Source organism: Urtica dioica, chromosome 4 (assembly GCF_054948205.1).
Source record: "Urtica dioica subsp. dioica isolate 48M chromosome 4, U.dioica_male_clone48M_v1_H2, whole genome shotgun sequence".
NCBI classification, from domain to species: domain Eukaryota; kingdom Viridiplantae; phylum Streptophyta; class Magnoliopsida; order Rosales; family Urticaceae; genus Urtica; species Urtica dioica.
This window is the reverse complement of record NC_142759.1, coordinates 21,150,768-21,176,268: the sequence shown is the minus strand read 5'-3', so window position 1 is coordinate 21,176,268 and position 25,501 is coordinate 21,150,768. Positions and strand designations below refer to the sequence as shown.

At 45.0% G+C, this 25,501-nt stretch overlaps 3 protein-coding genes across 7 annotated transcripts; 2 read left to right on the top strand and 1 right to left on the bottom strand.

The window, feature by feature from the left end:
- Positions 1-90: 90 nt before the first annotated feature.
- Positions 91-2,117, top strand: LOC149401167 (RNA-binding (RRM/RBD/RNP motifs) family protein). Its single transcript, XM_089611605.1, has 2 exons — positions 91-1,437; positions 1,757-2,117. Exon 1 carries the CDS (start codon positions 213-215, stop codon positions 1,434-1,436), a length of 1,224 nt encoding a protein of 407 aa, XP_089467731.1. The 5' UTR covers positions 91-212; the 3' UTR covers position 1,437; positions 1,757-2,117.
- A 5,323-nt stretch (positions 2,118-7,440) lies between these two features.
- On the top strand, positions 7,441-9,645 carry LOC149401166 (uncharacterized). Of its 5 annotated transcripts, none has more exons than XM_089613264.1 (5): positions 7,441-7,602; positions 7,817-7,899; positions 8,105-8,672; positions 9,251-9,399; positions 9,484-9,645. In XM_089613264.1, exons 2-5 carry the CDS (start codon positions 7,828-7,830, stop codon positions 9,643-9,645), a joined length of 951 nt encoding a protein of 316 aa, XP_089469390.1. In that variant the 5' UTR covers positions 7,441-7,602; positions 7,817-7,827. The 5 variants fall into 5 exon arrangements, with proteins under 5 accessions (XP_089469390.1, XP_089469392.1, XP_089469389.1 ...); XM_089613266.1 differs by having other exon boundaries at positions 7,810-7,899; positions 8,124-8,672; XM_089613263.1 differs by having other exon boundaries at positions 7,810-7,899.
- TBL31 (trichome birefringence-like protein (DUF828)) lies at positions 9,515-12,586 on the bottom strand. The gene is made up of 5 exons (XM_089613262.1): positions 12,088-12,586; positions 11,161-11,332; positions 10,884-11,083; positions 10,650-10,796; positions 9,515-10,106 (listed from the first exon to the last, which is right to left on the bottom strand). The coding sequence occupies exons 1-5, from the start codon at positions 12,414-12,416 to the stop codon at positions 9,740-9,742; spliced, it is 1,215 nt and encodes a 404-aa protein (XP_089469388.1). The 5' UTR covers positions 12,417-12,586; the 3' UTR covers positions 9,515-9,739.
- Positions 12,587-25,501: the final 12,915 nt, after the last annotated feature.

Here is a 25,501-nt window from a genome sequence, read left to right as displayed (position 1 = left end):
TGATTTGTTTCATCAAAATAGGTATTTATTTGCTAGCCCTGCAATTAGGGACGCAAACAAAATTCATTAGGTCATTTACTACAAAGTTCCTTTTCCCTGCCTTCACCACCTCTTTCGATCTCTTCACTTTCTTAGGGTTAGGGTTTTCTTTGCCTTTTCTCTCTCTCTCTCTCTCTCTCTCTCTCTAGGGTTAGGGTTAGGGTTCGTGTACGATGGACCAATCCAAGAAGCGGAAGATCGAAGAAAACGGCATCGCTGGCGACGGCGGTTCCGACCTCGCCGCGAAGCTCACCCCCGAAGACGCGCGCAAGATCGTCGAGCGATTCACTCCGGACCAGCTCATCGCCATCCTCGCCGACGCCGCATCGCGCCACGTGGACGTGCTCGAAGCCGTCCGATCGGTGGCGGACTCCGACGCCTCGCGGCGGAAGCTCTTCGTCCGCGGTCTTGGGTGGGATACCACCGCCGACAGCCTCCGATCGGTGTTCTCGGCCTTCGGCGAGATCGACGAGGCCGTCGTGATCAACGACAAGGCCACCGGAAAGAGCAAGGGCTATGGTTTCGTCACATTCCTCCACGTCGACGGGGCGGTCATGGCGCTCAAAGATCCGAGCAAGAAGATAGACGGAAGAATGACCGTGACTCAGCTCGCCGCCGCCGGAAACTCTTCATCCTCCGGCGCAGTCAACGGATCTTACTCCGCCGCGTCGTCGAACCCCGCCTCGGGATCGGGATCGGGATCAGGACCTGGATCCGACATGACGACGAGGAAGATTTACGTAGCGAACGTGCCGTACGAGATGGTGGCTGAGAAACTCTTGTCTCATTTCGCTCTGTACGGAGAGATCGAGGAAGGTCCGCTAGGGTTTGATAAGCAGACGGGGAAGTGCAGAGGATACGCTTTGTTTGTGTACAAAACCCAGGAGGGAGCGAGGGCGGCGCTGGTTGATCCGGTGAAGAACATCGACGGCCGGCAATTGAACTGCAAGCTCGCCACCGAAGGGAAGAAAGGGAAGCATGGCAGCGCGGACGGAGCTCAGGCTCCGGCCGGGAGAGGGGACGGAGGCCACGGTCAAGGCCAGGTTCCGCACGGCTCGATGCCCGGGCACGGCCAGTACGGGCCCGGCAGAATGGGCCCGCCGTTTGGGGGGTTTCCAGGCGGGCCCGGGGGAGCGGTGGGGCATCACTATCCGCCAGAGATGGGCGGGCCTTACAGTGGCGGGTTCGGCGGAGGCGGGCCCGCTGGCAATGGTGGTCCGGCGCCGTCTTTGTACAGGCTGCCGCCGCATTCTGGTGGGGGAATGCCGGGCTCCGGTGGGTATCCCGAGACTGGACACTACGGGATGCCGTCGGGGCCACAAGGTTATCCAGGTCAGCAACCGGGGCTGACTCCGGTGCCGAGGCCCGGTGGAATGTACCAGCCACCCTATTACTGAGGTAATGTTTTTCCTTCTCTTTCCAGGCTTGTTTCTTTTTTGTGATGTTTTATTTCAGTTTTGGGCATGTGTAGGCATGTTTAATTCTTTTATCTTGTACTCTTCTGAACATGGTTAGTTCTTAGCTTCTTGTATTTCTTGTCCTGCTTTAGCTCTCGGCTTGATGTATTTCAGTGTTGTTTGTATACCTTTGTTACGGTGCATGGATTCTTACTTTTACTTTGTAAACTTGATGCTGTTTTTGGTAGAGGGTTGAGCTCATTTGTTTATGTGCTTTGAGATGCTATATGGATTGAGTTGCTGATGGGTGTTTGATTCAGGTTTGTTACTGCTTGTTGGGCGAAGATGCTTTTTATGGTTCTGGTGATTGCAGGCTATATGCTCTCTCGTTTGATGATTGTATTAGTAGCTGTGGCTTTAAAGCTGCTTCTTCACTTGGTCTGATGCACTTTTTTTTAGGCTGTGTTTTGTTTTTGAGTGCTGGTAGAAAACCGGAGCTGTTATGTACTTCTGTCTGAAACCTTTATCCCACCTGGTTTTTTATCGATGACGTAGTTTAGTTGCTAATTTTGATTTTGAGTATGTTATGCTTGGTTTAGAATTTGCATATTTTGTTGCTTCTATATTCTACAAGGGATTGGCTTATTGCTTGTCAAATAAATTATGTTTGTGGGCTAGTTATCTATTATGTTCAATCAAATGAACTCACAGCAAGCTTGTGGATTATAAGTTTAGTACATATTTGTTGCTGGTTTTGTTAGAATATTCGTTGCTTTAAAAATGTTTTGTTGCGAATTCCATGTACTGGTGACTTGATTGGTAAAGAGTACTTTGCAAGCGAAGAATCTGGTTTTTCTCCCGGGTGTCTTTTATGGTAGCATGACACCTGAAAACTCTTGATAGTGGAAAATGTTATCTTGATTGTCTTTTTTTAGCCCAACTATCCCTCTGAAATGCAACTCATGGCTGTACAATATGTGGCTGAAGATTGAAATCTGGTTTTTCTCCCGGGTGTCTTTTATGGTAGCATGACACCTGAAAACTCTTGATAGTGGAAAATGTTATCTTGATTGTCTTTTTAGCCCAACTATCCCTCTGAAATGCAACTCATGGCTGTACAATATGTGGCTGAAGATTGAAATCTTTTGGTTTGAAGTGCTGTTTGAATTGGATACTGGTTCCAATTTTGGTTGAATTCTGGAGATTAATCCACAAGCTTGCTCTGCTTTATTCACTTGGACTTGTCAGTTTCTGAATCTATAAGATGGTCTGATTCTTACTGCCCTCATTTGTGCCACAAAAATAGCTTAAAAGCTGGTTGGTTTGTGCTGAAACTATTTTGGTTCAGTTAATTCAGTCCTCTGTTATGTGTGTGAAACCAAGAAGCTAGACTTGTTACATACTCTGTAAGTGAGCCAGTTATCGCATCCGATTTGTTTGTTTTGGGTGAAACTGCCAAAAAAGCAGTGCATTTTGCTTTATCCCGATGAACCCAGCTTTTTTAAGTTCATCATATCTCTGCATTCAATAAATTTTGCTGCTTTGGAATTTTGACCTGTTTTGATGGGACGGAAAATAAACCGTTTTTTTCATAGTGTTGATGTAAGCTCATGGTTGGGTTTTGTGGTTGCATTGTAATCTATAGCAGAATGTATAACCCTATCACAAATAGCTTATTAAATAATTTGATTAACTATGTACCTTTTTTTTTAATCGAAAAACTATGTACTTCTTGTTGGTAGGATAGATAGTAGAGTTACAGATTGCTGATTTGAAGTACATTATGTCTTGGTTTTAACTTTCAAGTACATGACTTGCACTTATATATTTATTTATTTATTTTTATTCGTAACTCAAGAAAAGAGGTTCGTTGTTGGTGGCGGTGTAAATGCTTAAGCGTAATCTTAAAAGTCATGATCGGAGTCTTTATTTATTTATTTTTTTGGTCTGTATTATTGGTAGGTTGGCTTCTTTTTTTTTTTTTTTTTTTTTTTTTTTTTTTTTGCAAATTGCCTGGAAATGCTTTGTGTGGTAAAGTGATATAAAAAATGACATTCCCGTCTACTATTGTCTCCTCTAATTTTCCATTATTATAGTTCAATAAAAAAAATTAATTTTCTTTAATAGAATTGCATAAAAAGGTGTCACAAGGATCTACAAGTGGTGAATGTTAATTGCTTTGCTGGATAAGCATAAGAACATTGCTTACGTGGTTGGTTGGCTGGTTGGCGTTGAACTTGGTCCTCTGCTTTTCATGCCAATTTGCATGTTGAACCTTTTCAACTTGGAAATTTTGTCGTTTTGTTTCGTTGCTTACAATAGAGATTATTATTATTTTTTTTAAAAGTACATGCCTTATTTGTATGGTTGCCAAAAGTCGCCTAGTTTATACACCGAGTATATAATATATATGGTTGAGGTCTGTATTGGTAGTTTGGTTTTTTTGTTTTTTTGTTTTTTGTTTTTTTCTTTTTTTATACGACTTCTTAGAAAACGGCAAAGGAAAAGAAGAGGAGCAGAAATTGGCTGGTCTCAGCGCGCCTCACTTTCACCTACGCTTTGGTTGCTTGGGATTTAATCTTCCTAATTGTCAAAATGATGTGGCAAAGCCTTTGATTTTTTTTGTACAAATGTATGTTTGCAACAAACAATCGTCATATATTTATAATAATAATAATAAAAAACAATCGTCATATTGTATGTATAAATTATGTATCCTAAATTATTGCGAATTGGGTTAAGTTAACGTAGTCGGAGAGAGAAAGACTACTTGACATCTTTTCAAAGCTCTAATTAATTAATGTTAGCCGAAATTTGAAGGCTTAGAATTTTTGGTAAAAAATGGTGGATGAAAAAGTATTTATTCGACCGTATTTTTTAAAAGCCAAATCAAATTATTTCAACAAACTTCCGAATTCCCCTTCTCTTCTGCGTATTTACCCAAACCTTTGAATTTTTTCTTTAAAAATTCACAAAATAAACCTGTGATAGGGGGTGTCTGGATCAAATTGGACTGGTCCGGTTTAAATAGTTATAAATATTTTTATATTATGCTATACCAAATAAAATGGAAAATTGGAAAATATCACACTCGTTAAATTGGTCAGGTCTGGTTTAGACCATCAGACTTATTTAAATATGATCGTCTTTTATTTTTATTATATTTTTCTTAACAGGTCTGGTTCGATTTTAGTATGTTAGACGATTTTAGAACGGTTGATACAAATAGGTTTGTTTGTTTAACCGGCCGGATCGTTTATAAATACAAGCCGGACTAAGAAAAATTTTAAACCGTTTAAAATATGGATCTAAAATTTGCAGTCTACTTCGATTTACGATTTTATTTTTACGTATGCCGTAACATGTGACATCGACGTTTCTAGGGTCTAAAGCCTTGAACACTATAACCGTGTCTCTAATTTCTCAAGCAAATATCAATATAAAATGTCACTGTTTCCTTAATAATAATAGTGAAAAATCTTAATTAAATTCATATATTCAAATTTAAAAGTTAAGAAAAACAAATTGAAAAAAAATGAGGTATAAAAAAATATTTTGAAGACACGATCCGAGAGTTTTTTCCAGGGCATTTATGGCAAGTATTATGACTGTATATATAACCCCGATTCCGAAACATTTTCTCTTATTTCATACCTACCGTCTCTCTCAAGCCAAGATGCTCTCTAACACTACGGTATAACCCTTATCTTCCATTCTTAGACCATTTACTTCAATGGTTCTTTAATTCAGTTTTTCATGTTCGCTGGAAAATGTGGTGGCTCGGCGGAAGTCTTGGTGGTTCGCCGGAAGTGTCAGAAAAATCTGAAGGAAAAAAAAATCGTAGATCACAACGTTTCAAACAACTTTAATGGAGGACATTATGTTAAAAAAAATCAATTCGTAGACCAAATTATGTAATACATAATCTAGGTTTAAAAAAAAACGAGCACAAAGTCGCCGATTTTCTCAACCCGCCGTCGATTTTTTGTATAAATCACCTTGACAGTTTCCGATTCTCGCCTATTAGCAATGAAATTCGTCGAAACTTGCCGAAAAATTGACGTCGTCATAGCTTGGATGTATTCGTCCGATTTTCTCTTTTTTGGCCGTTTTTTTTTTCAAATGTCTGTAAATGTCGAGGAAAATATGCTGAATTTAGTCTTTATACACACCGAAAACGACTGATCATTTAGTGTTGAAACGACACGTCGTTTTCAGTGAATTTCGAACAACAAAAAGAGGAAAAATGACATCCACGCTTTCTCCGGCCGTTGGAAGTCCGAAAGCAGCTTTGGCGGCGATTGTCGAAGAAAATCGCTGGCTTTTAAATCCTTACAATTAATTAACAAATCAAAATATAACACGAGGATTAATGAAAGCCACGTCATAAATAAGCTATCGAGACATCAAGATAAACTTCATAAGTTTTAGGCCGGCACAAAAAAACCGTAAACCGGACTGGACCGTTGATTTTTAGACCGCCGGTCCGGTTTAAAACGGTTCTTTTTTTTTTCATCCGGTCCGGTCCGGTCTACTCATTACAAACGGTCCAGTCCGTTTTTTTTAACGGTTAAACCGGACCGGATCGATTTATTTTAAAAAAATAAATTAAAAAAAATAAATTAAAGTCCAACTATCCAAATTAGGCATTTGTGCATGTATTCCCCTCCCGTACATGATTATATATTTTTTGTTTTGGTGAAAAATTAATGATTTTTTTTTTTTTGCTAATTAAGTAAAACGGTCCGGTCTAAACGGTTTAAAACAGTCCAAACAGTTTAAAACGGTCCGGTCCGGTTTGGATTTTTTTGGACCGTTTTGAACCGTTCGGTCTGGTTTTTTGGTCGGGTTTGGACCGGACCATGCACAGCCCTAATAATTTTGGTGAGGTTGATAGCATCACAATATGTCAAGTCTAATAATAACCGTAGAATTAGAATTTGACAACGTAATTTTATTTATTTTTTTGAAAAAATTACAACTTTAGTCATTTTAAAAATGAATTAACTTGAAATGGCTATTTATTTATTTTTTTTAATGATTTTTCCTGCTAAAAGCTATAAACTTATACGATATATTGACATTATGGTAACAAAATACTTCAAAAAGTTGGATCTCGACAATATATCATATCAACAATATTTTAAACACTAACAATGTAAGAGAAACTTGAAAAACGCTACTAGTTAGATGTCAAAGTTTGATAACCATACCATGTACTCTTTAGATTTTTTATTTTTATTTTTATTTTTTTAGTGATTTTCAAAGTTTTTAGAGCATTTTTGAAGTATTGAGAACATTTAAAAGTTCTTCCAACATTTTCAAAGTTTCTCAAGATATTTTCAACAATTATTTATTTGTTGTAACTAGTCAATTTTTTACTTTTTTTTTTTAATAATTTAGCTCAAGTTCCATTTTATTAAAAACATAGTATATTAAGTCGAATTTAATTAAATTAATTGTTTAATTAATTTAATTAACTGAATATTTAATTTAATTAACTTCGACTTGGTGGAATATTTTTTTAATAAAATAAAAATTGAACTATTTTTTTAAAAAGTGGTGAACTATTGGACTAATGACACAATTACCGCTATTTTCAATCTGCAATGTTTTTCAACATGTTTGAAGTTTTCGGGACATTTTCAAAGTTTTGGAAATTTTTTATTAGCATTTTCTAAGTTTATGATTTTTTTCAAATTTTTTTTATATTATTTTTTTTCTCTATCTTTTTTTTTTCTTTCTAAATTCGAATATACCAAAAAAATATAAAAAAAAATAATAAAAAAATTAGAAAGAACAGAGAAAAAAACACAAAATTTAAAAAGTAATAAGTTTATTTTTTTCGGTTCTTTTTATTTGATTAATATTTTTTAATGTAAAAATAATAAAAATAATTTGAAACAATTCATTATTCTTTATTAAAATAAAAAATATTAATTATTCATTCTATTTCTAACTTTGAAATTATAATAAACATTTAAAACTATTAAACCCTGTTGCTTATCTGAATACCAAAACCCTGATGCCAAGCCATAAAATTAAGGCTAAAAAGACGACGAAGAGTCTCAATCGTTAAACAAGTCACCCGCTTTGTTAATCGTCTGAACCTGCGATCACCGGTCATCGCTTTTAATTCCCCGTCGCCGGAGATTTCCTTATTCTGGTAATCCATAAACGACGCTCGACCATCTTCGTTTCTCCTTCTTTCTTCACGCAAGTTCTTAAAGGGGAATCAGTTTTAGAGAATTATTCTTTCCGATGAAACCCACTTTTCGTGTATTAAGGAGTTATTATTATTATTTATTTTTATTTCATTGTAGAAACAATAGGAGAAGCATAAACTGATATTATTATTTAATTACGAATGAAGGATTCAGAAAACAAAGCTATGAATTGGAGTGGAAACATTTACCATAAGTTCGAAAGAATTATTCCAGATGTCAATGATATAAATATTCAGGTATGGTTTTGAATTTGTTATTCCTTTTCAATATACATCTAGATTCAATTTGATTAGGATGCTACAAATTCTTTCTTGTTGATACCTCGTATTAGTTCAGAAATGAAAAACAAATAAATAAAAATTAGTCAGGCTTTGTGGGTTTGAGTGATAAGTTTCAAATTAGTCTGTTTCGATTAATTGACCGAATGTGATTCTGAAACAGGGTACTTTTAAATATGTAGAAAGCCATGTGAACACAGTTGGTGGGAGTTTCAAGAAATTTTGTTCCGGCGTGGCTCAAGATTTTTTCCCACCCTTAATGGACCCGGAAGAAAAACTCAAAACCGACGAAGCGATACTCGGATCTCACGATGACTTGGATTCCGTCGCAACCGAAGATCAAATTGATCGCGGTGCGAATGTGGACGAGCACGGGCTAGCAAAATCCTCTGAAAGCCATGGGTTTAATAGCTCGGAGATGAGAGAGAACGATGAGAATGGGGTGAAGGAGTGTGAAGACGGACTGTTTAGAGAACCGGTCGTTGCTGCTAAGCATGGAAACGAGAGCGCTGTTTCGAGTTCAGCTCAAAATCACGAGACGAGTTGCGCTTTATATGATCTCGGTGTTGCACCGCCAAGTAGCGTTTCGGAAGTGAATTCTTCTTCTACTGGCTCTCATAAACGGAGTTTGTCTGATAGTTTCAACGCTGTTGTTCTGACCGAACGTATTTCTGATACTCTTAAACAACCTTCTTCTTCAACACTGACACCGGCTCCGCTGAAACCAAAGGGTTTGTTCTTTGATTCCCCTTTACTTATCTAGTTATTTGACCCACAAAGAATATCTCCGAAACATTCAGGTTTAGAAAATTTTTGTGCATAAAAGTGACTTGACAAACATAGATTTAGGTTTTCAGTACTCGTTATCTATTTGAAACTCCATTAGAGTTGGAGTAAAGTTCGAAAAGAGGTAGTATACATATGGTTGGTCTGAGAGAAGTGAAGAAAAGGTCATTTTTTTTTCATGTGAGAGGGGTTGCTAGTTATAGGGAAATAACGGGGATATCCTTTTTTAGCGTATTTATGATTTTGCCAATCAGATCAAGTTTAAGCTTGAATATTGTTCCCTTTTAGTGTTTACGGGGTCTAAAATCGGGTACCTATAGTTGTGAAGGTCCAAAACGCATTGATGACGTGGCTATTAGTAATATTTTGATCAGAAAATTTGGCTATGTTTGCTTTCCAAAGGTGTTCTATCCCTCAAAGTCGAGTGCACTAGTTACATGCTCAGAGCTATCCTTATTTTCTATGCTATGAGACTATATTTCAACGTGATTGTTGAGTTACTAATCTTAGAAATAATGCTCAGACGAGTCGAGTCTGGATATCGCTGCGGACATGGGAATGGAAACGATAAGCTTGAACGACGATGCCAAGCTTGGCGAGAGCTGTGTTTTCGTAGATGACACGCTCCTCTATGCCGTTTCTCGTAGAGCTCGAAAGCTCGCCTCGTACAAGGTATTTCATGAACACACAGTCCTATATATAGAGACCGATGTGACGAAAGTAATTAGCTTTTAATCTCTCTTTCTTCTTAATTAGAAAAAGATTCAAGACCTTTTCACTTCGAAGAAGAGGCTTGCAAAGGAGTATGAACAGCTGGCGATATGGTACGGAGACGCTGATATAGATTCCGGCCCAAACCCAAACCCACTCAACTCTCAAACTCGTCAAGCTTGTGACTCGGAGTGGGAGCTATTGTAAGTAAGTGAAAATTGTTTCTCTGTACAAAGTATCATCTTTTGCTATACTCTGTAAAAAAAATCTATGATTCAAATAAAGGAAAAAAAAAATGCTTTTAAGTTGGTAAAATATTTTGATGGGTCTTTAGTAAATGAGCATACAAGATCTCGTTCCACGTATCGGGAACTCCGGGCAGACACCAGTGGATGCAATCGGAAAAATTCTTGGGATCGGATCGCTGATCCTTTGTCAAGAGTTTGCCCTTGCGTTCGCCGTAAATCGTCGTGTGAGCGTCTTTTCGATACTCCGACAGTTGGGTTATGTTCAGAAGCGTGACTTTGGGTTTTAATCGGTCGAGAATTTCGCCAACGATGTCCATCATTTCGGGGCTCGAACCGGTGCCGCGGTACGGCGATCGAGTTTCGATCGGGCGTGTCTCGTTGAAACAGTTTCCGTTGCTCCCGGGATTCCATTCCCAGCTCCTACACACCACCATTAATGAAAAAAAATAAATATCAAATCCTTTCTGTGCAAAAACATAAACAAATGGTATAGGGACCGGACCACTGGTTTTTAAATATCCGGTTCGGTTTAAAAGGGTTTGTCCTGAACTCTGCGGGGTCTGATATTTCAAACTATTCTCAAATGGTCCGGTCCAATTTCGAATACTGAAACAGTGGTCTAGAGTTTAGACTGGCCAGACCGGTTTCAAAATGTTATATATTTTTTTCATTATGTATTTTAACTTCAGGGGCATTTAACTTTTGATAGTTTCAGCTGAAATATTAAGTTTCTGATGTACATGTTATATGCTAGCTTAAGTTAACTCAAATTTTCTAGCCATTTATTCTCCAAAGCTTGACCAGACTGGTCAAAACGGTCTGGTCCAGTTTGATTTATCTCATATTTGGCTCGGTTCGGTCTCAATTTTTCAATACATTCAAAGCGGTCCAGTCGGGTTTAGAGCCTCGTTGACCAAACGATGCACATAAATTCAAATAGAAGCTTAAGGAGTGTAAACTCACCATAAATGTGTTGGAGACATGGTCATGAAGAAGACCTTTTGAGATTGGGGATCAATGCTTGATTCTATCCACTTTCCCCAACTCTCTAAAGCCAACCTGTATGCTCTCAATACATCGTACTCTTCTACAATATCTGGATTCCCATATCTTCCAAAAAAAAAAAATAATAAATAAACGAGTTTTTTTTTTTTTTTTTTTTTCTAGTAAATGAAAAAAAAAAATTAGAAAACCAACGTAGCGTTAATGGTGGGCTTGTATCTCCACCAGACGTAGCTCTCGAAGATCAAGATGTCAACACCTTCCCAGCTCTTCCCATGCTTGGCAATGGAGTCGAGTTTCACAAGCCTTTTCATCACTGTGTGGTTCGTTGCGTGGTCTGAGATTGACTCCACTATAAACGGAGCCCAATAATACTCAATTGTAGCATCAAATTCCTTAATAATAAAAAAAGGTTCTCTGTCACAGACAAGTATTTATTACTATTATTTACAATGCGTGAGTGCCAAGTTACCTTGATTTTGAAGACTTTCCTGGGTGGTATTCTTTCAAGGGATTTCAATCCTTGAGGAATAACAGACTCGACCAAACACACCAATGACTCAAACTGACTTCTCTGCACTGAATCTCCCACAAACATCAGTCTTTTCCCTCTCAAAAGCTGTAGCAACTTCAACGCGTCAAACCTGAATAATCACTCACTCAGCATATCTATTTATTTATTTAGTAATAGTATAGGTGGTTCTATCCGAGCGAATCACATCACTCTCTCGCCGTGTTTGTGCGTCATAATGACTCGATCGACAAACAGATATTTACGTTTTTCCTATTGCTTCGTGATAATCTCATTTGGACTTCATGGATAATTCGAGATAAAATTCAGAGAGATAATACGAGTATTCTATAGTATTATCATATCATGGGAAGATCCATCCATATAAAAATCGTAGAGATAGGTATTCTTTAATGTTTCGATCTATAGAAAAATCATGTAACACCCTTTTAAATATTCACAACTTTGTCACTCAAATGAGACGTAGCTCAAGTAATTTATAGACTATTTACATCTAGGCCACTCAAATGAGATATCACTCAAGTCTTTTATAGAGTATTTACATCTGTGCCACTCAATTAGAGTCATGGCTTAGTCTTTTGTAGAGTGTTTACATCTGTGGCACTCAAATGGGATAGGGCTTTAGTCTTATCCTTTTTGCCAAGGTTTGGATTTTTTTGGATCTGTAGCTGAAACTCACTTTGCCTTGTCATATTAATGGCGTGGCTATTACTTACAGTAATAGTTTGACCAACAACAGGTTCGTATTCTATTTTTTCCCCAACATTATCCGAATTTTGAACACAAAAACAGGGACCAGTTTGTCAAAACTCGTAAAGTATAGGGACTATAGGTGCAAATAAGATATATTATAGATAGTCTATATACCTGGGAAGATCACAGCCATTGGGTTGCCATCTCCAATGCTTGTAAGAGGAATCTGGTCTCCCATTGGCTTGGCAAGTCACTTGTTTGACCAAATAAGGACATGTCTGCTCTGTGTAGAGAGGCCTTGACACGTCGTCCCAAACCCAACGGCCTTCGAACACGTCGCACCCGTCCGAGAACCGGTCCTCGGGCCCCACCACGACCGTCACCGCCGCCGGCGGTTTCTCTCTCCAGAATGTCGGCCTCCGGCGGCTCTCGAGGATCAGCCTGGCGGTCCCCACCAGGAAGACCGAGGCCAATGCCAGAAGGAACATTTGTTGCTGCTTCATGTTTTTGTTTGTGTTGGTCTTTGCCTTCTTGAGTTTTTAGGAGTGTCTTATTATGGGTTCTTTATTTTTATTTTTTTTGGGAAGGCTTGTTTTGTACGTGAGTTTAGTAAAAGAAAACCATGCAACAACCAGTTGGTGGGATAAAATGTTTTTGTTGCTGTTGGTATCTATTTAGGTAAGGTTGTGTTCGTAGCTATGATGTTGATTTCATATAAGTTTTGAAATGCTTGGCATTTAAGATTCGTTTTTGTGTTTAGATCCCGATGGCTTTAAAGTAGAACCAAGTATAGGAAAGAAAAAAGAAAAAAAGAACAACATTTTTGAGTGTTTAGTTGTCTTTGATTTAAACTTTAAATCGGATTTAGGACTTGGATCTTTAGGCATAAAGAAGAACACTCAATACTATAGTTTATTGTATAATAAAATACATGAAATTATAGTTTTAACGAAAAACTATACAAAATGACAATTTGAAACAAATTGATTTACAAAATAGCTAAAATTTTAAATTTTCATCAGTCAAAGTCACGTTATCGATTTTTTATTTTTTTATTTTTTTATTTTTATTTTTTGGCATCAAAATCAATGATTCTTCTTATTTACATAATTTAATTGATAGAATTTCTTAGCAGACTCATTGTATAATCAATTCGAAATGTTTTGCCTATGATCTTTGTTATGTGGATTTTTGCCATACTAAGAAATATCAAGGCCCAACCCAAACAAGAAGCAAGGCGAGCTCAGGCAGGGTCGACCTCTAGGCCAGGCTCGACCTCCAGGCCAGGCTCGACTCCCAGGCAGGGTCGACCTCCAGGTCAGGTTCGACTTCCAGGCAGGGTCGACCTCCAGGCGAGCTGGACTTTCAGGCAAGGTCGACCTCCAGGTCAAGCTCGACTTCCAGGCAGGGTCGACCTCCAGGCCAGGTTCGACCTCCAGTCAGGCTCGACCTCCACGCAGGGTCGACCTCCAGGCCAGGCCCGACCTCCAGCCAGGCTCGACCTCCAGGCAGGGTCGACCTCCAGGCCAGGCCCGACCTCCGGCCACGCTCGACCTCCAGGCAGGCGAGCTGGACTTCCAGGCAGGGTCGACCTCTAGGCCAGAGGTCGCCAGCTGGACTTCCAGGCAGGGTCGACCTCTAGGCCAGGCTCGACCTCCAGGCAGGGTCGACCTCCAGGCCAGGCCCGACCTCCAGCCACGCTCGACCTCCAGGCAGGGTCGACCTCCAGGCAGGGTTGACCTCCAGGTCAGGCTCGACCTCCAGCTAGGCTCGACCTCCAGGCATGGTCGACCTCCAGGCCAGGCCCGACCTCCAGCCAGGCTCGACCTCCAGCCAGGCTCAACCTCCAAGCAGGGTCGACCCCCAGGCCAAGCCCGACCTCAAGGCAGGGTCGACCTACAGGCAGGGTCGACCTCCAGGCCAGGCCCGACCTCCAGCCAGGCTCGACCTCCAGGCAGGGTCGACCTCCAGGCCAGGCCCGACCTCCAGCCACGCTCGACCTCCAGCCAGGCTCGACCTCCAGGCAGGGTCGACCTACAGGCCAGGCCCGACCTCCAGCCAGGCTCGACCTCCAGGCAGGGTCGACCTCCAGGCAGGGTCGACCTCCAGGCCAGGCTCGACCTCCAGCCAGGCTTGACCTCTAGGCAGGGTCGACCTCCAGGCCAGGCTCGACCTCCAGGCCAGGCTCAACTCCCAGGCAGGGTCGACCTCCAGGTCTGGTTCGACTTCCAGGCAGGGTCGACCTCCAGGTCAGGCTCGACCTCCAGCTAGGCTCGACCTCCAGGCATGGTCGACCTCCAGGCCAGGCCCGACCTCCAGTCAGGCTCGACCTCCAGCCAGGCTCAACCTCCAAGCAGGGTCGACCCCCAGGCCAAGCCCGACCTCAAGGCAGGGTCGACCTACAGGCAGGGTCGACCTCCAGGCCAGGCCCGACCTCCAGCTAGGCTCGACCTCCAGGCAGGGTCGACCTCCAGGCCAGGCCCGACCTCCAGCCACGCTCGACCTCCAGCCAGGCTCGACCTCCAGGCAGGGTCGACCTCCAGGCCAGGCCCGACCTCCAGCCAGGCTCAACCTCCAGCAGGGTCGACCTCCGAGTCAAGCCCGACCTCCAGCCAAGCTCGACCTCCAGCCATGCTCATATCTGGGGGGGGGGGGGAGCCCGAGTAGATGACGATTTTACCCCGACCCATCATCACATCTCTATAAAAACCTCCACTTTTCCCATTTGGAGGTAAGTTTGCTCACACTTACAAAACCTCTGCTTCTCTCTCATCAGAGCTTCTCTCTCTAGAACTCGAAGCACGACACCTAGACTAATGTTGAGCGTCGGAGTGCCCGCCGGAGGAAACCCCTCCGCGGTCCTTTAGTTCACGTTTCTCTCTTTTCTCAGGTGACGAGTCGTCGGAAATCCTTTTCCGGCACGGCAGAGGTACAGGTGTTGGGACAACTTCTCCGTTCGACCACCGCGCAGTCATAGGGTCCGGCCCTAGACCGAACCGCGGACCGGTTTTCGTGTTGATCCATTTTCAGGCATTAACATTTTGGCGCTAGAAGGAGGGGGTCTCGAGCAACAACCACGAGATTCCACCGGCAAATCATTCCTCCACGACTTTGAAGGTTAACCACCTTGGGTACCGAAGAACGTGATCAGAAACTCTTCCCACGAGATGGCCAACCGCGTGACCGTCTCCGAAAACGCAGCCCCCCGCCCCGCGTGGAGCATCGCGATGAACACTCGGGCTCAAGTCCACGCCCGCCAAAATCAGGCTCAAAACGCACCCCAGGCGAGCGTGACCTCCGACCCCGCCCACGATGAGAGGGACGCGCGGATGACGCGTCTTGAAGATAACCTTTTCAGGTTGACCGGCGCGCTAGCCAGGATTGGGGGGTACGAGCCCGCCCTGGAAGGAATCTTTGGGGGAGGGGAGCAGTTGGAGAACTCGCCTGAACGGGAAGGGTTCGACCCCAGGCCAGACGAGACCGAAGACGCCCCGGAACCAAGCCTCCGGGGCGCCGATCGCGAACGCGCCCAGCGCGCGCGGCACCGCCCAGAGATGTTAACCAGGTGCCCCGCAAGAACCCGCCTCCCCAAAACACACGCGCGCACTCCGTCGCATACACCAACGAGTCCCAATGGTCGCCCTTCGCCCGCCTCATAGGCAGGGAAGAAGTGGCAGACAGCGGTGACTTGCGCCAATTCCACTCGCCCTGCCACGTCGACGTACCCAGGTGGGAGAGCAGGGACGAAGACCTTAGGCACCGCCTAAACCGACAATGGGAGATACCACGACCCCAGAGAACACCCCCTGAGAACCCGCTCCCCCGTCGAGACGTGCCAACAAGCCAGACGGTTGGGGACACAGGACGAGTGGTCGCGCCACCCCCCGCGGCGATACCGCTGACCCCCGACAACGAGCTAATGAATATTGTGCAGAGTTGCGGAAGGAGATGCGGGAGCTCCGAGCGACAAATCGAGTGTCTCCAACTGAGAAGATAAATCGAGGACCTCATAGAAGGAGGTCAGCCTAAAGAATTCGCCTTACATGTAATAACTTCCAAGGGAGCCCAGCTAGCTGGCGACCCCAAACCGTCGAACAATGACGGCTTGAAAGCGCGAGTGACCCACTATCCGCAAGGACGACCGAGGGAAGGCGGCAACGACTCCACTCAATATCTTGCAGAACGACGGTGAAGTCAGCCTCATATAGTTTCTTCCGCAATCTCTGCAAGATTCCACAAGAAACTGGGGGGTTGATGATGAACAGGGACCGGAGGCGTCAAAGACGCCCAGCCTGACAACAAGGAAGGCGGCGAGGCGCCCTCCGGGGCACTCACGCGGGTCAGAGACGTTAAGTACGTCCAACCCAACAGCGGGGAAGGCGACGAGGCACCCTCCGGGGCACTCACGCGGGTCAAAGACGTCAAGTACGTCCAACCCAACAGCGCGGAAGGCGGCGAGGCGCCCTCCGGGGCACTCACGCGGGTCAGAGACGTCAAGTACGTCCAACCCAACAGTGAGGAAGGCGGCGAGGCGCCCACGAGGCACTCACGCGAACAGGGACTCGAGGCATCAAAGATGCCCAGCCCGACAGCGAGGAAGGCGGTGAGGCGCCCACGAGGCACTCACGCGAACAGGGACTCGAGGCATCAAAGATGCCCAGCCCGACAGCGAGGAAGGCGGCGAGGCGCCCACGAGGCACTCACGCGAACAGGGACTCGAGGCATCAAAGATGCCCAGCCCGACAGCGAGGAAGGCGGCGAGGCACCCACGAGGCACTCACGCGAACAGGGACTCGAGGCATCAAAGACGCCCAGCCCGACAGCGAGGAAGGCGGCGAGGCACCCACGAGACACTAACGCGAACAGGGACTCGAGGCGTCAAAGACGCCCAGCCCGACAGCGAGGAAGGCGGAGAGGTGCCCTCCGGGGCACTCACGCGGGTCAGAGACATCAAAGATGTCATGCCCTATAGCAAGGAAGGAGGCGAGCCATCCCCAGAGTCAAAGACATCAAAGCAAGCAAGATATTCAACACAGTATAACATTTAAAGACGAAGATCGAAGATAACTCTCATTCCACCATTTGAACACCACAAAAAAAAGTCAACAAAATCTAACTAGGCGCACAACCGACCGCACCACCCCAAAATCATCGTCTAACTAGGCGCACAAAAACCGCGCTACACAAAAAGAAAAATCTACTCAAACATGATAGACAAGGCACTAATAAAAGGAAAAGCTAGCCAAATAACGGGAGCACCACAAAGGCGTCAATCCTCATCGTCGGAATCACCGTCACGACCATCCCCCAGGTCCACGTGCGCCTCACCCTCGGAAGGACCCTCCTGCTGTCCCTGCTGAGTCGTCGCTGCGGGCGGCACGGCCGAACCCTCGAGGACGGCCCGGGGGGAGGCAGGAAGGGCGATCGGAACGTCGGGCTCGGCCACGGCAGGCTGGGCAGCACGGAGTCTCGCTGGAGCGCCATCGGTATCGAGAAACCTGTAGGTAGGCGTTCTCCTCCTGGTAACCGTCGTGACACATGGTAACCCCCATCCAAAACATCTTGCCAGAAGCCTTGTCCCACGTAGCCTTCATAATCTCTAGCTCGACCTCGACCGACCTGTTGAGCTGGGAGACGGTCGCCGCCGCGCTCGCCAGGTTAGCACGGAGAGACTCGATCGTTTTCTCACCCTCGTCAAGCTGGGCGCGCATGGAGACGAGCTTATCGGCGTTGCATCCCGCCTCACCCTGAAGACACCTCACTCGTTCCTTCAGATCGGAAATCTCATGACGAGCACGAGATACTTCGACGGACCGCTCGTCGGACGATAACACCACCTCTTTCAGCTCTAGGTCGCGTTGCTCCAATTTCTTCTTCAGCTGCGCCACCTCGACACGAGCGGTCAGACCGCGAGGCTTCTTCAGCAAGGGAGGGTCGACATCGGAGGCACGGCACTTCAAACCACCATCGTGCTGGGGGACAGACTTAGTCGCTGGGTCGCGAGCGCTAGGCACGGCGCGGAGCGCGACCAGTAAGGCTGAAGGGGGCGCGCCCCCCCCTCTCCTCACCGATAGCGCGAGGAACGGGAGCCACGTCGGAGCCACGGGCGTCCGGTCCGCCCTGAGAGGCGACCGGAAGATCCGGCGAAGAAGTGAACCTCCTCCGCTCGCTAGTCCTCTCACGCGGAGCTCGGGAGGTCAGAGCTTCAATTGGATCACGCGCGCCCGACGCCCCACGAAATTTGACGGGCGGAACCAACGAAGGCACGAACCTTCTCCTCCCACCCTGACCCATAAGAGCCATACCTGGATACCATAAGAAAAATCCATCAACTAATGCAAGTAAACATAGCATGAACAGAAGCTAAGAAATAAATGGCTAAGTATAAAGTTCCATCTAGGAAATCCGTCTACCACCCTACACCACCGTCGGCGACCCGGGGGGTGACGGGTCCGAGAGGTCTACTAGGGGAGTCGCCCCCGGGCGACACGGGACGCACGGCGGCCCGGGTCGACGACCCCGCGGAGATCGCCGAAGAGTCCGAGAGGGGCGATGTCGAAGATGGCGACATCGGGGTCCCTGAACATGACCTTGATACGGACCTTGATGCGTGACCTTGACACGGGGCACCTCGCCGCATTCCGACCTGCCACCACGCGAATCTCTATCCACACAGGCTCCAGAGTCAAGAGACTTACCCCCACGTCCCAGATCCGCGCTCGTCGGGACTGCAGCAAGGCGACCTCCCCCCGCCCGGACGTCGCCGCCCGCGGAACTCGACGCAATAAGGCGAGGCAAGCTCTGCGCTACGCCCGCTCCCATCTCAAGAACCTCATCCCGGCCCCGCGGGAAAGGCGCCCCTCCAACGATGACCTGTCGACGGTCAGATCAGGAGAGTTCCCCGCCGAGACGGCGCCACGCGCAGAATAAAGAAGGCGTCCGAGGAGTGGGTCTGGCACCAACATGGTTGAATCGGGCACCGCTTCAACGCGTGCTCCCGAAAGAAAGACGCGCGGCTTGTCAACAGAAGAATCAGGTTTCACCGTACGCGCATAGCCCTCCTCCCGGCCGAAGCTCTCACCCCGACCGGCGCTCCCGTCCCGGTCGATGCTCTGGCTCCGGCTAAGCCCAGCACGAAGGGAGCCGGCGTGCTCGCTCTCGCCCCGGCCGAGCCCGGCATGAGGAAGGGTCGCGCGTCCGCAGGAGATCTCGCCCCGACCGAGCCCCACGCAAAGAAAGATCGCGCGCTCGCCCCGGCTGCTGCTCCCCCGCGGCGGACTGGAGATCTGGTCGAAGGCCACCGCTGCTCCCACGCCTAGACGACCGAGATCCGGCCAAGGGTCGTTGTTGCTCCCGCGCGGCTGTCCGGGATCCGAGCTCGCGCGCCTGCCCAGGCTACTACCCCTAGGCGCTCGGGGCCCGACCGAGATCTGCTCGCGCTCCCGCTGGAGAGCCCGCGCGGCCGACTGGAGAGCCCAACCCCCGAGCGACCGAGATCTGTTGCTTCCGGAGCGAACGAGGAAGGGCGGGCTCCGTACGATCGGGGTCTGTGATGGCCGTTCCGGGGGAAGAGAAGTCGCGCGGGCCGGGCGGGCGTCCGAGATCTTCTCCTGTGTTGAGGGGGTCACGAGAGGAAGAAGAGAATGGGTGAAAGAATTTTGAAAACCCAATTTTGTCCCTTGGTTTAGAGGAACCAACAAAGAAGAAAGGGAAGAGAGATGGTCACGTGGGTTTTCAAATGTAGAAGGAAGAGACTTGGTCAAAACATTCGAATTTGATAAAAAAAAATTAGGAGAAGCAGACCTGTCCACATCACAACAACCCTGCAGACCAACTCCAACAACTCCCACATTATCAACGTCCTTTTTGGAGCTTTTTAGGGTAGTATCACTATCACAAGAGACCCCCTCTCTCCCTCTCCAAGGCTCCACACAACACCTGAAGAAAAAAAAAAAATAATAAAGGGTGTAAGAGAGAAGCAAGGAAATCAAGCTTAAGGAGCTAAAAAAGAAAAAATAATAATAATAATAATAGAAGACAACAGGGGAAGGCGAGCGGAGAGCGCTCACCATCGACGTACTCAAGCTAGAAAATCAAAGGCGGTCGGAGCGACGTCCGGACAGGCGACGGTCCACCCCGAAGACACAAAGTTTCCTGAACGACTAAGTCATCCAAGAAACTGGGGGGTTAATGTTATGTGGATTTTTGCCATACTAAGAAATATCAAGGCCCAACCCAAACAAGAAGCAAGGCGAGCTCAGGCAGGGTCGACCTCTAGGCCAGGCTCGACCTCCAGGCCAGGCTCGACTCCCAGGCAGGGTCGACCTCCAGGTCAGGTTCGACTTCCAGGCAGGGTCGACCTCCAGGCGAGCTGGACTTCCAGGCAAGGTCGACCTCCAGGTCAAGCTCGACTTCCAGGCAGGGTCGACCTCCAGGCCAGGTTCGACCTCCAGTCAGGCTCGACCTCCACGCAGGGTCGACCTCCAGGCCAGGCCCGACCTCCAGCCAGGCTCGACCTCCAGGCAGGGTCGACCTCCAGGCCAGGCCCGACCTCCGGCCACGCTCGACCTCCAGGCAGGCGAGCTGGACTTCCAGGCAGGGTCGACCTCTAGGCCAGGCTCGACCTCCAGGCAGGGTCGACCTCCAGGCCAGGCCCGACCTCCAGCCAGGCTCGACCTCCAGGCAGGGTCGACCTCCAGGCAGGGTCGACCTCCAGGCCAGGCCCGACCTCCAGCCACGCTCGACCTCCAGGCAGGGTCGACCTCCAGGCAGGGTTGACCTCCAGGTCAGGCTCGACCTCCAGCTAGGCTCGACCTCCAGGCATGGTCGACCTCCAGGCCAGGCCCGACCTCCAGCCAGGCTCGACCTCCAGCCAGGCTCAACCTCCAAGCAGGGTCGACCCCCAGGCCAAGCCCGACCTCAAGGCAGGGTCGACCTACAGGCAGGGTCGACCTCCAGGCCAGGCCCGACCTCCAGCCAGGCTCGACCTCCAGGCAGGGTCGACCTCCAGGCCAGGCCCGACCTCCAGCCACGCTCGACCTCCAGCCAGGCTCGACCTCCAGGCAGGGTCGACCTACAGGCCAGGCCCGACCTCCAGCCAGGCTCGACCTCCAGGCAGGGTCGACCTCCAGGCAGGGTCGACCTCCAGGCCAGACTCGACCTCCAGCCAGGCTTGACCTCTAGGCAGGGTCGACCTCCAGGCCAGGCTCGACCTCCAGGCCAGGCTCAACTCCCAGGCAGGGTCGACCTCCAGGTCTGGTTCGACTTCCAGGCAGGGTCGACCTCCAGGTCAGGCTCGACCTCCAGCTAGGCTCGACCTCCAGGCATGGTCGACCTCCAGGCCAGGCCCGACCTCCAGCCAGGCTCGACCTCCAGCCAGGCTCAACCTCCAAGCAGGGTCGACCCCCAGGCCAAGCCCGACCTCAAGGCAGGGTCGACCTACAGGCAGGGTCGACCTCCAGGCCAGGCCCGACCTCCAGCTAGGCTCGACCTCCAGGCAGGGTCGACCTCCAGGCCAGGCCCGACCTCCAGCCACGCTCGACCTCCAGCCAGGCTCGACCTCCAGGCAGGGTCGACCTCCAGGCCAGGCCCGACCTCCAGCCAGGCTCAACCTCCAGCAGGGTCGACCTCCGAGTCAAGCCCGACCTCCAGCCAAGCTCGACCTCCAGCCATGCTCATATCTGGGGGGGGGGGGGGGGAGCCCGAGTAGATGACGATTTTACCCCGACCCATCATCACATCTCTATAAAAACCTCCACTTTTCCCATTTGGAGGTAAGTTTGCTCACACTTACAAAACCTCTGCTTCTCTCTCATCAGAGCTTCTCTCTCTAGAACTCGAAGCACGACACCTAGACTAATGTTGAGCGTCGGAGTGCCCGCCGGAGGAAACCCCTCCGCGGTCCTTTAGTTCACGTTTCTCTCTTTTCTCAGGTGACGAGTCGTCGGAAATCCTTTTCCGGCACGGCAGAGGTACAGGTGTTGGGACAACTTCTCCGTTCGACCACCGCGCAGTCATAGGGTCCGGCCCTAGACCGAACCGCGGACCGGTTTTCGTGTTGATCCATTTTCAGGCATTAACAATCTTTGTCATGATTCTCGACTCTGAATTTTTTTTTGATTTTTTTCAGTTAATTAATTTACCAAAAGTGTAATTAAATTTATCGTTCGCATTTTTGTTGTTTGAAATCAGTGGGGACTGTTTGGAATTAGTGATGGTGATATTTACATAGTTTAATTGATAAAATTTGTTTACAAGCCCATTATATAATCAAATTCAAATTGTTATTGCCCCCGTTTTAGTTTCCCGCCCATTTGCATGTTGAAATATATTTAGAAAAAAAAAAATCAAATCAAATATTTATTAATAATGAAGCTGCGTGATTGATGAGTCAATCTTTAAACACGTAAGCTATTATTTTCCCTCACGCAAAGTCCATTATTCATATTCAGTTTCTAAAAAAAAACCTTTGTTTCTTTCTTCTATGTGAACACGATTTTTTTTTTGTCAGAATCAAACAAAAAAACACATGATAAAAAGGAATCAAATTCCAATCTGCATAATATGATAATAGTTAATAGTTATAATCTGATATTATTATTTACGGTTAGTAATAGTTAATAGCAAGAAACTGGTAACAATACATAATTACTAAATATTAAAACCGATAATATGTATTAACAATTTTTAATATATGTATTTTTTTTCCTCCATAATCGCAAAACTCACTCAATACTAGACTAGTTTTAGAAAAACAATGCAGGTAGGCAAAGAACAAGTAGGCTAAGGAATTCCACTCGATTTTAAATCTAAAAATCAAAGAATCATCGTTAATTAACATTGATATAATTACATCTTACAAAATTGGAAATGATTGAAAAATCCGCCCTTAGTGTTGTGTATCTCAAGAATTAAATATCAATTAAAAAAAAGTGAAATAACTGTTCCCCGTAAATATGGAAACAAATCTGGAAATTTGTGATTAATGAATAAAATCTTCTAAAAAAAACGTGTAATATGGGATGAAGGACAAAGCCGATATTTTGATACCCCTGAAGAATACAACGTGCGCAGGATGGTAATTGAATCTCTACAAAAAAGGAAAATAAATCCATAAACGCCACACGTAATAGGAAAAAAAATCATGTTTCAAACTCAAACCAATTAAATGAAAAAGGATAAAATGGAAATTTCAATATACCATAATCAAGGCCACCTAAGCGTATTGGCTATAAATAAAAAAAAATTCTAAAACGTGTGACAAAATAAAATTGTTAAGTTTCAACAGGCTTAGTAAGTTATAAATATCTAAATACAAAGTACCATGATTTAAGATACACAGTTTTTCATACAAGGATGTTATATTTCCGCATAAAAGGATACCATTGTTATATTGCATTATATGTAAGCTGCCGATTCAAATTATATATATATATATATATATATATATATATATATATATATATATATAAAATTTGAATCGGCATATAATATATATATATATACATTCATATATATATATATATATATATATATATACATTCATATATATATATATATATATATATATATATATATATATATATATATATATTTCCGCGTAAAAGGATACCATTGTTATTGTATTATATGTAAGCTCAGTGCCGATTCAAATGATATATATATATATATATATATATATATATATATATATATGTGTGTGTGTGCGCGCGCGCGCGCGCGTGCGTGCGTGCGTGCGTGCGTGCATGTGTGTGTGTGTAGAAGTTCAGTGATTTTAGGTAGGGGTGTTCATGAAAACCGTCAAACCGAACAATCCGATTATCTAAACAAAACCGCACTCTTTTATAAACTGCATCATTAAAACCCAATGAAGTTTGGGTTGTAACCAACCCAAACTGCAATTATTTCGGGTTGGTTTGGTTTTTATAGTTGTAAGATCAGGTTGAATCAAACCAACCCGATAGTGTTAATCATTTAATTTTTTTTTAAATTGCAAGTATTTTATATGTACTATTGTTAATTTTTTTTTAATAATATTATAATTGAATAAAAAAATACTCAGTATTAAACTTTATTATTTGCGTATACATGAAGATTTGGTAATTAGAAATATGGCATAATTTATATTTTAGTATGTAAACTTTCTAAAAATAAGTAAAATTTTGATTTTATTTGACATGCGTATTAAATATAATATACATACATGATTTTCATTCGAGTTATAAAGTCATTTGTCGATAATTATAATCCAAAAAAACCGACCCAAACTAACCCGATTATTTTTTGGTTGGTTTGGTTTGGTTTTACCTTTTAATCGGGTTGATTTGAGTTTTAAAACTAAAAATTAGTTGTAACAGTTCGAGTTTATAGCACATGAAAAAACCGACTAACCCAACCCGATTACACTCATAGTTTTAGGGATGAAAAACTCGTTGCTTTGTGAAAAAAAAAAATTGAGATTTTTTTAATAAATTGATGGTTTAGGGTGTTTTTTGCCAAAATAGAAAGATTAAATAGTTTTCAAATATTTCGACTATTATGCACAAGAAGTAAAGATAAGGTATTTTTTGTGTATAGATGATGTTCAAATCTTCCCTTGAATATTGAACGATTTAGAATGCTTATACTTTAACATGATGCATAAAATTAACCAATGGATCATCGAGTCACATACCCCCAAGAAAAAAAATAATAAAAGAGTGATAGAAAAGTTTTTTTTTTTTTTTTTTAATTTTGGAAAAAGATCTTTCGATTCCTAATTCAGAAAGGGAAAATTTTTATTTTGTAGATCTCATAACTAGAAATTAATTGTAAATTGACATTTTATTTACACACTTTCAAAAATGAACTATTGTCTCATTTTTTTGACAAAAATGCTCCTCCATACTAATATACTTTCTTTCAAACTCTTTTTGTCCTTTTCTCACTTCTAATTTTTTTTATTTTTTATCTCTTTAACTCTCTCGGTTCTCAGTTCTCACTCCTCCCTCCAACAATTTCCGATGATTGCAGACGAAACACGCACATAATTGATTTTTTAAAGTAAATCATTTCATTTGAAATATATCATTGAAGAAAATATTGAATTTCATCAAATTTAATCAGATTTAAGGGCAACATCAACTTTTTGGGGGCAACAATGTCTCTTAAAGAGTTATTGTTATCCTTAAATCTAAGTAATTTCGATTAAATCTGATTAATTCCAATGAATTTTATTATGTTCTTCAATGATATAGTTCAAAATTGATTCTGCGTGTGTTTGTATACGGTCACTGGAGGAGTGAGGATTGAGAATCGAGAGAGTTGGACAAATGTTATCGCTGTTTTTCGGACAACGATTTAGGAGTCAAAGGCGGTTAGACCCAAGGCCGGACCAAGTGGCCTCGCCTTGACTCGAGCGTGTCGGACTTGGTATCCCAAGTCTTCCCTTAGCTGTCAATTGTGTTTGAGCTCGCCGGCATACCTGAAAAAGATAGAAGAACCGTGAGCTAAGAAGGGAAAACAGAGGGGGTGCCTCTGTTTACCTCTCCGACGCTCAACATTAGTAGGATTGAGGTGGATATAGAGGGTTTAGAGGTGGTGAGAGGCC

Bases quoted from the DNA above. Each gene is read 5' to 3' on its own strand.
- TBL31 (XM_089613262.1), bottom strand. From the start codon at position 12,416: ATGAAGCAGCAACAAATGTTCCTTCTGGCATTGGCCTCGGTCTTCCTG. The intron at 11,084-11,160 runs GTAACTTGGCAC...TTTATTATTAAG, and splicing joins GGAAAGTCTTCAAAATCAAG to GAATTTGATGCTACAATTGA. The intron at 10,797-10,883 runs GTTGGTTTTCTA...TTTTTTTGGAAG, and splicing joins AAGCCCACCATTAACGCTAC to ATATGGGAATCCAGATATTG.
- LOC149401166 (XM_089613264.1), top strand. From the start codon at position 7,828: ATGAATTGGAGTGGAAACATTTACCATAAGTTCGAAAGAATTATTCCA. The intron at 7,900-8,104 runs GTATGGTTTTGA...ATTCTGAAACAG, and splicing joins TCAATGATATAAATATTCAG to GGTACTTTTAAATATGTAGA. The intron at 8,673-9,250 runs GTTTGTTCTTTG...AATAATGCTCAG, and splicing joins GGCTCCGCTGAAACCAAAGG to ACGAGTCGAGTCTGGATATC.
- LOC149401167 (XM_089611605.1), top strand. From the start codon at position 213: ATGGACCAATCCAAGAAGCGGAAGATCGAAGAAAACGGCATCGCTGGC.